Here is a 12,745-nt window from a genome sequence, read left to right as displayed (position 1 = left end):
GACAAGCAGTCTGACAATTTAGAGACCGTGGAGGGGTCAAGAGAAGTGGTAGTGAGGTAGAGCTGGGTGTCATCAGGACATGAAAGATGCTATATAAAAAAAAAAAAAAATTACATTTATATAAGTGATAAATTGGTTACCCTGATCAAATCTGAAACAAATTAGACTGGAAATTTTTGATGAGGTAGTACAAATAGTCAGAAGGAGTAGCTTTGCTAACTTGAAAATGTGTATTGTATGGGCTGATGCATTTAGGGAATGTGTAAAGCAAAGGAGTACTGCTTTTGTAATATTGACTGGCATCTAGCTGTGAAATACTGTATATTCCTTTAAATTTGTAAATATGGTTAACTATTGTGAACAGAATAAGATGACATTTTCTTGTGTTATTGTAAGAGAAATTGCTTAAAGCATGCAAGCTGATCTCGCTGGACATGTTATGTTGGTTTTGTTTTGGGGTTGGGCAATTTCTAAGCATAGGTGGAATGTCTAATTCAGTATGGAATATTTATCTATACGTTACATTAACTGGAGTCTGCATATAGAGAGGTTTTTTTAAAAGTAGGAATAATGCAGGTTACATACAAAAACAGATGAAACCTGCTACTAATTAATTTTGATTGTCAGTACAATAAACTTTCTTTTATTTAATTTAGATGATTGCTCAAGCAACAGTCTGTGGAATAGTTCATGAATCTGAAACAGTTAAAAGACTACGCCTCGTTGTGATGAACAAAGATTTTGCCTTCAAAGCAGGACAGTGGTAAATCTTCAATTCAACATTAGAAGACTATATATTTTAATTAGTAATTCTTGTACAATGTGAATTCTTTAGGAGTTCAAAATACATTTAGCTTCAATGTCATGCTCCTCCAACACTATGTACTAGAGCTACTGGTGTGTGAACATCTGGGTGCTGACTTAAGTAGGTAAATATTACTTTAAAAAAATGCTTATTTAAAAAAAAAATGCAGTTGTGATGTTGGCCTGAGCAGTCTATCTCCAACAAACGAGAGTCTAACCACCGCCCCATGACATTCAACGGCATTACCATCGCTGAATCCCCCACCATCAACATCCTGGAGGTCACCATTGACCAGAAGCTTAACTGGACCAGCCACACACATACTGTGGCAACAAGAGCAGGTCAGAGGCTAGGTATTCTGTGGTGAGTGTCTCACCTCCTGACTCCCCAAAACCTTTCTACCATCTACAAGGCACAAGTAAGGAGTGTGATGGAATACTCTCCTCTTGCCTGGATGCGTGCAGCTCCAACAACACTCAAGAAGCTCAACATCCAGGACAAAGCAGCCCGTTTGATTGGCACCCCATCCACCACCTTAAACATTCACTCCCTCCATCACCGGCGTACCGTGGCTGCAGTGTGTACCATCTACAAGATGCACTGCAGCAACTCGCCAAGGCTTTTTCAGCAACACCTCACAAACCCGCGACCTCTACCACCTAGAAGGACAAAGGTAGCAGGCACATGGGTACACCTCCACCTCCAAGTTCCCCTCCAAGTCACACACCATCCTGATGTGGAAGTATATCGCCGATCCTTCATCGTCACTGGGTCAAAATCCTGGAACTCCCACCCTAACAGCCCTGTGGAGGTACCTTCACACGGACTGCAGCAGTTCAAGGCGGCGGCTCACCACCACCTTCTCAAAGGCAACTAGGGATGGGCAATAAATGCTGGCCTTGCCAGTGATGCCCAGATCCCATTAACAAATAAAAAAAAAAGTAAGCTTTGATCCACTGTAACATAGTATTTTGACAAGGCTCATAATATTAATTTGATCAAAATAGTAGTTGCATTTCTTTGCAATGTTTATGAACTGTTGTAGTTGGGGTGGCCCCCTTCTGTCCCCCTCCCCCAACCAATGCAAAATCAGGTTGGAGAATGGAAATAAGGCTCTAGAATGTTTGCCAATAATAGCACTAATGTCAGTTGGAAAAAGTCAAGTTTTTACAAAATGAGAAATAAGCTGAGCCAAAGAAAACTAAAGTCATCTTTCAGCTTCCACAAACACCTACGTATACATAACTGAAGTTAGCGCCGTTAATCTGCTCGGTTGCTACCTCAGGCTAAGCCCAGACTTGCAGGAACTGTTTGACTCTGAGCTCACCTTCCTTCCCACATCCAATCTCTTTTTTTTCACCTCCAACATTTCTCACCTCTACTCCTGGTTGTCCCCCTCTGCTGTTGAAACCCTAATCTATACCTTTATTAACTATAGGCTGGACTTTACTTTACTTTATCTTCTCCTTACCCATTTTCACCATCTATAAACTACAATTCATCCAGAGTGCTGCAGCCCATGTTCTCACCTGTACTAAGGTCGACATCTCGAGCATCATAATTTTTGCCAAGCTCTACTACTTCACGTGTCCCAGATTCTCCATCAAACCCCTCCATGATCTCTTTCCTACCTCTCCCCAAACCCCATCCTCCACAATCTCCCCAGGTGTTTTCCCAGTGTACAGCCTCCAATACCAAAATATTTCTTGTTTGCTGCTCCCTTCACTCCAGTGATATCTGCTGTTTCAGCTGCTGTGACCCTGCCTTGTGGAAATCCCTCATTCAGCATCTCTGCTGTTATTTCCTTCTCTTCCCTTCCCTATGGCTGTACTTTTGCTCCTTCCCTTTCTTCACTCTACTCAATGTCTACTTGTTGCCCTGTAAATTGCTCTGAGATGCCCCTGTTTTGAGGAGTGCTATAGAAATGTAAGATATTGAGGGGAAAATATTTTCAGTGGAAATGTAACAGTCCATATGCACAGCAACTAATATCGAACTATAGCTGGGATCTGAGACCTGAATTATTTGCAAACAGGAACGTAGGTGTCAATATAGAAAATTAGCAGAAGCTGATCAGGTTAAAAAAAGCTGCGCCACCCCCAGCTCTGACATGGGAGAACAAGTAGTTACATGGGCCTTGTAACTTAAGCAGTCATTATACACGATATTCCTTCCCTTGTATTGGAGGAAAATATATGATAGCCCGAAGAGAAAATTCAAATGTTGAAGGTACAAAATTGGTGATGCATTTCTAGGAGATCCTGGGCATGCTTTCCTGCCAAATTTTCAATTTTTAAACGCTTTTACATTTCACAATTAATAGACTTTTGCTCCAAAAAAGTGACATTTGTATTTTCAGCAGACCAACCAGACCATCAGTTATCCAAATGTTACCTCTACATCTACTCTAACACATCTACCATCGCCACTGTCCCGGATCGCAAAGGCATTCCAGCCCTCTGGTCCAAGTTCATAGACGTTGTACCCCATCCAACTTCCCACCCTTTCAAAGAGATACTCCCATCTCCTCTAACCCTTCTAGTTCATATTGGCATTCTTCCTCTGCCCTGTAAATTCGACTTGGCACTCTTCTCTTCTCTCATGTCTAACTCACTTAAGCTGGTATACTTCCTCTACTCCCCCGTTCAAACTATCATTCTTCCCTCTTCCCAAAGTTCATGCTGGTATTCTCCTCCCCCACTCCCTCTCGGTTAAAGCTGACACTCCAAGTTTTAAAACGTCGCTCCAAGCTTCTGTCCCTTTGCGTTTTTCCTTCATTACCATTCTTTCCCCCTTCACTCTATTGCCATCTATTTCCTTTCCCTTCATTGCCATCCATTTTCCTCTTTCCCTCCTCTCCCCATCAATACCTCCATTTTCCTCTTTCCCTCCTCTCCCCATCAATACCTTTCACTCACCCTTTCTTTTGCTGCTGTCCACTCCCCCTTCCACCCTTTCACTGCACCCCTCTATGTACCCGCTCACCATCTCTTAATGCACTGGGGCAGGTCTCGGGCTCCACCTGTGCTCCCACTAGTTTGTTAATTGTTTGGAAGTATTGTCCATTTTATTTTCTTGGTTTAAAATTGTATTAGTGATGCTGCTTCACCATTCTTCAAAATTGAGCATACTATCTATATTGCCAATTTACTTTTGTTTTCACCGTCATCATTCATCAGATTAATTTTGTTTTTGGTTTCTTTGGAACCATTCAAAAGATTTTGACAATTAATTTCATCTATGATCTATCAATTGTTAGATTTTTGCCATACCCCTCCACGAACCTTTTTCCTTTTACTGTATTATCAATGATCCTCCTTTAGCAACCAGATTTGTTTACACTAGAGTACTATGAAAATATATAGGCTGTGAAATTCAACCTTGTTGTTTTGGTCATTTAAAAAAATTACTCGCCCCGCCCCCCCCCCACCCCACTTGCGGCACATTCTGCGCTGTTTGCCCAATTGATGAGTGCGATAGCACGGGTGGAACTTGCTTGCGCCAGTAGTCTGCAGAGTAGGCAGATCGTGATGTCAGTAGCGTGTAACGCTGATTTGACACACGACCTGCCATTTTCTACATCACTGCTCCATTCAACGCCTTCTCCTAAACAAGCACAGCTGAGCGTGCGTTCAGCTGCATGAGGGACCCCCCACCAACGCTACTTAAAGGAATTCATCCAATTTGCAGGCAAGTTGCTGATTGCTTTTGTACTGGCTCGTGGCAGAGTTTGTAGAAGTACTGGGTTGCTAGAAGAGATTTCAAAAGTTGTTAGTATCCATTGGCAGGATAGCCGCACCAACGTCTGTGTTCTTGCTCAGGCCAGCATCGAAGCTTTGACCACGCTCGATCAGCTCCGATGGATGGGTCACATTGTCCGCATGCCCAATACGAGACTCCCAAAACAAGCGCTCTACTCCCAGCTCCGGCACGGCAAGAGAGCCCCAGGTGGGCAGAGGAAACGCTTCAAGGACACCCTCAAAGCCTCCTTGAAAAAGTGTAGCATCCCCACCAACACCTGGGAATCCCTGGCCCAAGACCGCACAAAGTGGAGGAGAAGGATCCGGGAAGGCGCCGAACACCTCGAGCCTCTTTGCCGGAAGCCAAGCGCAAGGAGCGCACATCAACCCAAGCACCCCACCCACCCCTTCAACCACCGTCTGCCCCACCTGTGACAGAGACTGTAGGTCCCGTATTGGACTAATCAGTCACCTGCGAACTCATTTTTAATGTGGAAGCAAGTCAGCCTCGGTTCCGAGGGACTGTCTAAGAAGAAGAGTTGTATGCAGGGAGTGCTGCTGAATGTAGAGAAAGCGTTAGCTGCTACTGGAAGGCCTCTGAATATACCACTTGCTCCCAGTCATGGGGGCTCTAGTTGCTGCAGCATGACGGGGATGGAGCAAGGGGAGGAGGGCTCTCAGCAGGAAGCCTTACCCACCTGGGGTCTTCAGGGAGCACTTCTCCAATCTGCACCTAAACCAGGAGCAGTGTGTTCGACGGCTCCACTTCACGAAGGAGGTGGTCACAAAACTCTGCCACCTCTTAGAACCAGACCTGCAGCCTCAGCAGGGTAAAGACGGCGCTGCCAGTGGCCCTCAAGGTGACCGTGGCCCTGAATTTTTTCGCCAGCGGATCTTTCCAGGCTGTAACAGGTGATATAGCAAACATCTCTGACCTAAAAGAAGCTGGCAGCAGAGGCAGCAGTACTTAGAGCTGGACCCGAGGACAGCGCGGACCTGGAAGGAGTCTGCAGCAGTGGAGGAGGCCAATACAAATCCAGTGACTTCCAAAAGAACTGCAAAATCAAGGAGTGACATCACAGGGCTGCAGGTAGGTGATTGGTGGGTGAGTATTAGCGTTTTATTTTCTCTAACTTAATTAGATAAACTAATTAACATAACTATAAACAATCGTGTGAATGAAGACTTTAACTAAGAGAGTGAGAGAAGCTGCCGGAGATAAAGGTAGGCCAGACTTTTAAGACTTAGTCTTAAGTTTATTTCTGTAAGTTAATTAATAGTCGAATAAATAGAGGCATGGCAGGGCACCTCAGTCCTGCGGAATGCACATCCTGTGCCATGTGGGAAATCCAGGAAGCTTCCCGTGTCCTGGACAACCACGTGTTCAGGAAGTGTCATCAGCTGGAGGAGCTCGAGCTCCGGGTTTCGGGGCTTGAGCAGCAGCTGGCATCACTGCGGTGCATCTGTGAGGCTGAGCGCTACGTGGATAGCACGTTTCAGGAGGTGGTCACCCTGCAGCGTAACGGTATGTAGGTAGAGAGGGAATGGGTGACCACCAGATAGACAAGGAGGACCAGACAGGTAGTGCAGGAGCCCCCTGATTGCATCTTGCTCTCCAACCAGTACTGGTGAGGGCGATGGTTCCTCTGGGGAGTACACAGTGTCCAGTCCATGGCACCACGGGTGGCTTAGCTGTACAGGGTGGGGCAGGAGGAAGATCGGGAAGGCAATAGTGGTAGGGGATTCGATAGTTAGGGGAACAGACAGGCGTTTCTGCAGCCGCAGATGTGATTCCAGGATGGTATGGTGCCAGGGTCAAATGTCACTGAGCGGCTGAAGAACATTCTGAGGGGGGAGGGTGAACAGCCAGAGGTCATGGTCCATATCGGTACCAACGATATAGGTAGAAAAAAGAAATGAGGTCCTGCAGGCAGATTTTAGGGAGCTAGGAAAGAGATTAAAAAGTAGGACCTCAAAGGCAGTAATCTCTGGATTACTCCCTGTGCCACAAGCTAGTGAGTATAGAAATAGGAGGATAGAGCAGATGAATGCGTGGCTGGAGAGATGGTGCAGGAGGGAGGGCTTCAGATTTCTGAGACATTGGGACCGGTTCTGGGGGAGGTGGGACCTCTACAGGCCAGACAGGTTGCACCTCAACAGAGCCGGAACCAATGTTCACGGCGGGGGGGGGTTGCTAGTGCTGTTGGGGAGGGTTTAAACTAATTTGGCAGGAGGATGGGCACCAGGCTGTAGCATTAGAAAGGAGAAACAAAGTGCACAAATAATGGGGAGAGACAGATAGCACTAGAGTAAGAAATCGTAAGGTATTAGGTGGAGTCAGATTAAGAGAGAATGCAAGAAGGTCGAAGACAGGTTTACAGTGCATGTGTGTCAATGCACGAAGCGTGGTAAATAAGGTTGGTGAGCTGTAGGCACAAATAGCCACATGGGAATATGATGTGGCGATAACTGTCTCTCAAAAGGGCAGGATTGGGTTTTAAATATTCCTGGATATGAGGGGGGAGAAATTGGTTGAGTAGCGCCACCTGTTGGCTCCTAAAGAGGCAGGCAGTGGCTGTAGCGCCACTGGCTGCGCCTCCCACGATATTCAGGAGGGGCGCTAATGGTGGCGTTAGCCTGTTGCGCTGCGCCACCACCGATGAAGTCATCGGTGTGCGCAGCTCCCCATTCGTGCCCCGTTCGCGATATTTGGTAGCGGCGCTACCCGCGCCCGGTTCACGGGGGGCCTTACTGTGCCGGCAGCGGCACAAATTAAGGTGGAGGTGCGGGGCGGCCGCTTTTTTGGCGGCCGCTTGCCAGCACCTCCGTCCCCGGCCTCCTAACCCCCCCCCCCCCCCCCCCCCGCGGCATTGCCGGCTGTTTCCCGAGAGCCTGGCACTTCTCCTTGGTGCCGGGCTCATTTGCCGACACTCGCGAGCGGGGATCGTGCTGTTGCAGGCGCCTCCCCCTTAACAGTGGGAGGAAGACCTGCAGTACCGCAGCGTGTGGCGCTGCGGCACGTTGCGCTGCGATAATCAGTTTCAGCGCCCTAAGAGGGACGCGGAGCGCCTCGAGCCTCGCCCCGTGTCCCTCGAGGGGCACTGAAACTGAATTTCTGGCGATCGGTATTACTCCGATTGCTGCGCTAAATCCTGCGCTCAGGCGACTTTGGCGCCCCAACCCAATTTCTAGGCCGAGGTGTTCAGGAAAGATAGGGAAGGAAGGAAAGAAAGGAGATGGGGTAGTAGTATTAGTTAAGGAGAATGTTGGTGCTGGAGAGAGAGGATGTGCTGGAGGGGTCAAGGACAATCTATTTGATTGGAGTTAATAAATAATAGTGGTATCATTACATTACTAGGTGTATTCTATAGACCACCAACTAGTGGGAAAGATATAGAGAAATCAATTTGCAGGGAAATGAGAGGTGCAAGAACTATAGAGTAGTAATAATGGGGGACTTCAATTATACTAATATAGACTGGGATAATAGTGTAAAGGGCAGAGATGGGGAAGAATTTCTGAAGTGTGTGTTCAGGAGAACTTTCTTGATCAGTACACTTCTGGCCCAACAAAGAAGGAGGCATTGCTAGATCTGGTTCTGGGAATGAGGTGGGTCAAGTGGAGCAAGTATCAGTAGGGAAAAATTTAGGGAACAGTGATCATAGTATCATAAGGTTTAGATTAGCTGTGGAAAAAGATAGGGAGCAATCTAGAGTTTAAAATACTTAATTGGAGGAAGGCAAATTTCAGTGGGTTGAGAACGGATCTGGCCCAGGTAACTTGGAACCAAAGGTTGGCAGGCAAAACTGTAATCGAACAATAGGCTGCCTTTAAAGAGGAAATGGTTCAGGTACAGTCGAGGTACATTTCCACAAGGGGGGAAAAGTAGGGCAACTAAAACCAGAGCTCCCTGGATGACAAAAGAGATGGAGAGTAAGATGAAGCAGAAAAAGGGTGCATATGACAGATGTCAGGTTGAGATTACAAATGAGAATTAGGCTGAATATAGAAAGTTCAGGGGATAAGTGAAAAAGAAAATAAGAGGGGCAAAGAGAGTATGAGAATAGATTGGCAGCTAACATAAAAGGGAAATCAAAAGTCTTCTATAGGCATATAAATAGTAAACGGGTAGCAAGAGGAGGGGTGGGGCCGATTAGGGACCAAAAAGGAACCTTACGCATGGAGGCAAATGGGCATGGCTGAAGTACTAAATGTGTACTTTGCATCTGTCTTCAAGGAAGAAGATGCTGCCAAAGTCATAGTGAAAGAGGAGGCAGTGGAGTTATTGGATGAGATAAAAATTGATAGAGGAGGTACTAGAAAGGCAGTCTGAACTTAAAAGTTAAGTCACCAGGACCGGATGGGATGCATCCTAGGATGCTGAGGGAGGTGAAGGAAGAAATCGCGGAGGTACTCGCCATAATCTTCCAATCCTCCTTGGATACGGGGGTGGTGCCAGAGGACTAGGGAATTGCAAATGTTATACAGGTAGACTACCCTTTATCCGGACTTCCGAAAACCGAAACCCTCTAAAAACCGAAGGTTTTTTCGGTCAGCGTAAGTCGTGCGCACGACATGACCAGAGTGGCGCACGACTTACAGGCCTAGCCGGATAAGGGATAGTGTAGCATTTTTCCGCACTTCTGAAAACCGAAATCTTTATCCGCACATCCGAAACCAGAAAACCTCTGAAAGCCGAAAGTGGAGCAAAGCATGACTTCTGAAAACCGAAATGCGCACGACCACGACCCCCGCCGCCCCCCACCCCCGCCGAACCCCACCCAATTTCGGATAAGAGATAGTGTACCATCCTTTATCCACACATCAGAAACCAGAAAACCTCTGAAAGCCGAAAGTGGCGCATAGCATGACCCGACGCTGCCGATGCTTGACCCACGCAGGTGTTATGCTGCTCTGTGTGATATTTGCTGCTCTCTTAGATATTTGCTGCTATTTCCTGCTCTTAGATATTTGCAGCTCTCTTAGATATTTGCAGCTCTCTTAGATATTTGCAGCTCTCTTAGATATTTGCAGGCTTTTAACAATTTGTGAAAATGCTAAAAAGAGCTGCAGATACCCCAATGGGTAACAGTGAGAAGCAGAGAAGGAAGCGTCGCTCATTATCGATATCGCAGAAAGTGGAGTTATTGCAGAAGCTTGATCGTGGTGTGTCTGTGTGACATCTTACTGAAGAATATGGTGTGGGAAGTACCACCGTATATGACTTAAAGAAACAGAAAGACAAGTTGTTGAAATTTTACACTGACAGTGATGACCATAAACTAATGAAAATTAGGAAAACATTGCATAGGGCAAAAAATGAAGATCTTGACCGTGTGCTGATTGAGTGGATTCGACAACGCAGAGGTGAACGTGTGCCACTGACTGGTTTGATGGTCATGAAGCAAGCTAGAATATACCATGAAGAACTGAACATTGAAGTTGAGTGTGAATATTCAGAAGGTTGGCTGCATAAATTTAAGAAGCGTCATGGTATAAGATATCTGAAAATCTGTGGTGAAAAAGCTTCTGCTGATCATGAAGCAGCTGAAAATTACATAGATGAGTTTGCAAAAATAATATCGGATGAAAACCTCGGTCCTGAACAAATTTACAATGCTGATGAAACAGCTCTGTTCTGGCGCTACGTTCCTAGAAAAACATTAGCAACGGCTGATGAGAGTGCACCAGCAGGTTTTAAGGATGCTAAGGACAGGTTGACTGTTCTTGGGTGTGCCAATGCTGCAGGCACACAAGTTAAAGTTGGTAGTGATTGGGAAAAAGCCAACATCCGAGATGTTTGAAAGGTGTATGCAATTTACCTGTGCATTATTATGCGAGCAGGAAAGCATGGGTAACCAGAGGAATATTTTCTCACTGGTTCAATAACCACTTCGTACCAGCGACACGAGCTCATTGCAGGCAAGTTGGACTGGAAGAAAACTGCAAAATTTTATTGTTGCTGGACAACTGCTCCGCACATCCCCCTCCTGAACTTCTTGTGAAAAGTTATGTTTTCGGCATTAACTTTCCCCCTAATGTGACATCTTTAATACAGCCTTGTGACCAAGGAATTTTACGCTCCATGAAGAGCAAGTATAAAGATGTTTTTTTGAACTCTATGCTTGATGCAATCAACAGAGGCGAAGGAATCCAAAGCTTCCTGAAAGAATTCAATGTTAAGGATGCCATTTATGCAGTTGCTAATGCTTGGAACGATGTTGACAAACCAACATTAAAAAATGCTTGGCACAGACTTTGGCCTTCAACGATGTTTCATGAAGATGGACCTGCAGATGACAAGTTTGAAGGATTTCCTGTCAGTCAGGAGAAGATGATGATATCAAACCTCCTCACTTACGCCAAAGGTTTATCATCCGAAAGTGTAAATACGTTAGAGGAAGCTGACATCGAAGAAGTGCTGAACATTGACAATGATGCACCTGTTGTGAATTCGTTGAGTGATGGGGAAATTGCTGAAATGGTGTTAAATAAAGACAAGCATGAGGACAGTAGTGATGATGATGACATTGTGAACACAGGTGAAAAAATCCCCATAGACGATATGGTGACAATGTGTGATCAGTTAATTGCTGGCCTTGAAAAACGTGCATTTATCAGTGAGCAAGAGATTATGCAAGTTTACTCAATTAAAGAGAGACTGCTTAGACAGAAACCAATGTTAATGAGACAGATGATACTGGAAGAAGTCTTTAAAAAGGCCGTCTGTCGTAGTCATGCTTCATCACTTGAGAATCCTGTTCCTGGCCCATCTTCAGATGTCCAACTCCAACCTGATGACAATGATGACAACACTGATGTACCATCTTCTCCAAGATCCTCAAGCCAGATGTAATGTACCTTTATTGCATGTTTATGTACAGGTATTTAGCTTAGTTTGTACCTGTACATGTTTGAAGTTTTACTGACTGTTTTCCTTACAAATAAACTGTACTACAGTATTTATCCCTGTAACTACAGTATTTATAGTCGTTATTTTCGGATAAGGGATAGTGTATCCTTTATCCGCACTCCCGAAAACCGAATTACCTCTGAAAACCGAAGTGTTTTCGCGCACCTTCCGAAAACCGAAATTTTCCTAAAACCGAAACACGGCTGGTCCCGAGGTTTTCGGATAAAGGATAGTCTACCTGTGCCCTTGTTCAAAAAAGGGTATAAGGATAAAGCCAGCAACTGCAGGCCAGTCAGTTTAACCTCAGTAATGGGGAAGCGTTTGGAAACGATAATCAGGGAGAAAGTGTGGATTAATTAAGGAAAGCCAGCACGGATTTGTTAAAGGCAAATTAACTAACTTAATTGAGTTTTTTGATGAGGGCAATGCGGTTGTTGTCGTGTATATGGACTTCCAAAAGGCATTTGATAAAGTGCCACATAATAGGCTTACCAGCAAAGTTGAAGCCTGTGGAATAAAAGTGACAGTGGCAGCATGGATACGAAATTGGCTAAGTGACAGGAAACAGAGTGGTGGTGAACGGTTGTTTTTCAGACTGGAGGAAGGTATACAGTGGTGTTCCCCAGGGGTCGGTACTAGGACCACTGCTTTTCTTGATATATATTAATGACTTGGATGACACTAAACTTGGAGGTGTAGTGAACAGTGAGGATGATAGTGATGGACTTCAAGAAGACATAGATAGGCTGGTGAAATGGGCGGACACGTGGCAGAAGAAATTTAACGCAGAAAAGTGCAAAGTGATACATTTTGGTAGGAAGAACAAGGAGAGGCAATATAAACTAAAGGGTACAATCCTAAAGTGGGTGCATGAACCGAGAGACCTGGGGGTATATGTGCACAAATTGTTGAAGGTGACAGGGCAGGTTGAGAAAGCGGTTAAAAACCATATGGGATACTGGGCTTCATAAATAAAGGCATAGAGTACAAAAGCAAGGAAGTTATGATGGACCTTTATAAAACACTGGTTCGGCCTCAATACTGTGTCCAATTCTGGGCACCGCACTTTAGGAAGGATGTGAAGGCCTTGGAGAGGGTGCAGAAAAGATTTACGAGAATGATTCCAGGGATGAGGGACTTCTGTTCTGTGGATAGACTGGAGAAGCTGGGGTTGTTGTCCTTGGAGCAGAGAAGGTTGAGAGGTGATTTGAGATAGGTATTCAAAATCATGGGTCTAGACAGAGTAGATAAAGAGGAACCATTCCCATTGGCGGAAGGGTAGAGAAC

At 45.4% G+C, this 12,745-nt stretch overlaps 1 protein-coding gene across 2 annotated transcripts in view; it reads left to right on the top strand.

Moving 5' to 3' along the window:
- The window catches only part of oxnad1 (oxidoreductase NAD-binding domain containing 1), a 54,830-nt gene that overhangs the window by 19,219 nt on the left and 22,866 nt on the right, over positions 1-12,745 (top strand). For both annotated transcript variants that reach the window (XM_085988027.1, XM_085988026.1), the window contains exon 3: positions 657-763. In XM_085988027.1, the coding sequence (XP_085844153.1) occupies positions 657-763 (107 nt within the window). The remainder of the gene's footprint in view (positions 1-656; positions 764-12,745) is intronic.

This window comes from Somniosus microcephalus, chromosome 5, assembly GCF_052327205.1.
Source record: "Somniosus microcephalus isolate GS21.2 chromosome 5, FLI_Smic_1.0, whole genome shotgun sequence".
NCBI classification, from domain to species: domain Eukaryota; kingdom Metazoa; phylum Chordata; class Chondrichthyes; order Squaliformes; family Somniosidae; genus Somniosus; species Somniosus microcephalus.
Note: the sequence above shows the minus strand (reverse complement) of the source record. Positions and strands in the feature narration are given on the sequence as shown.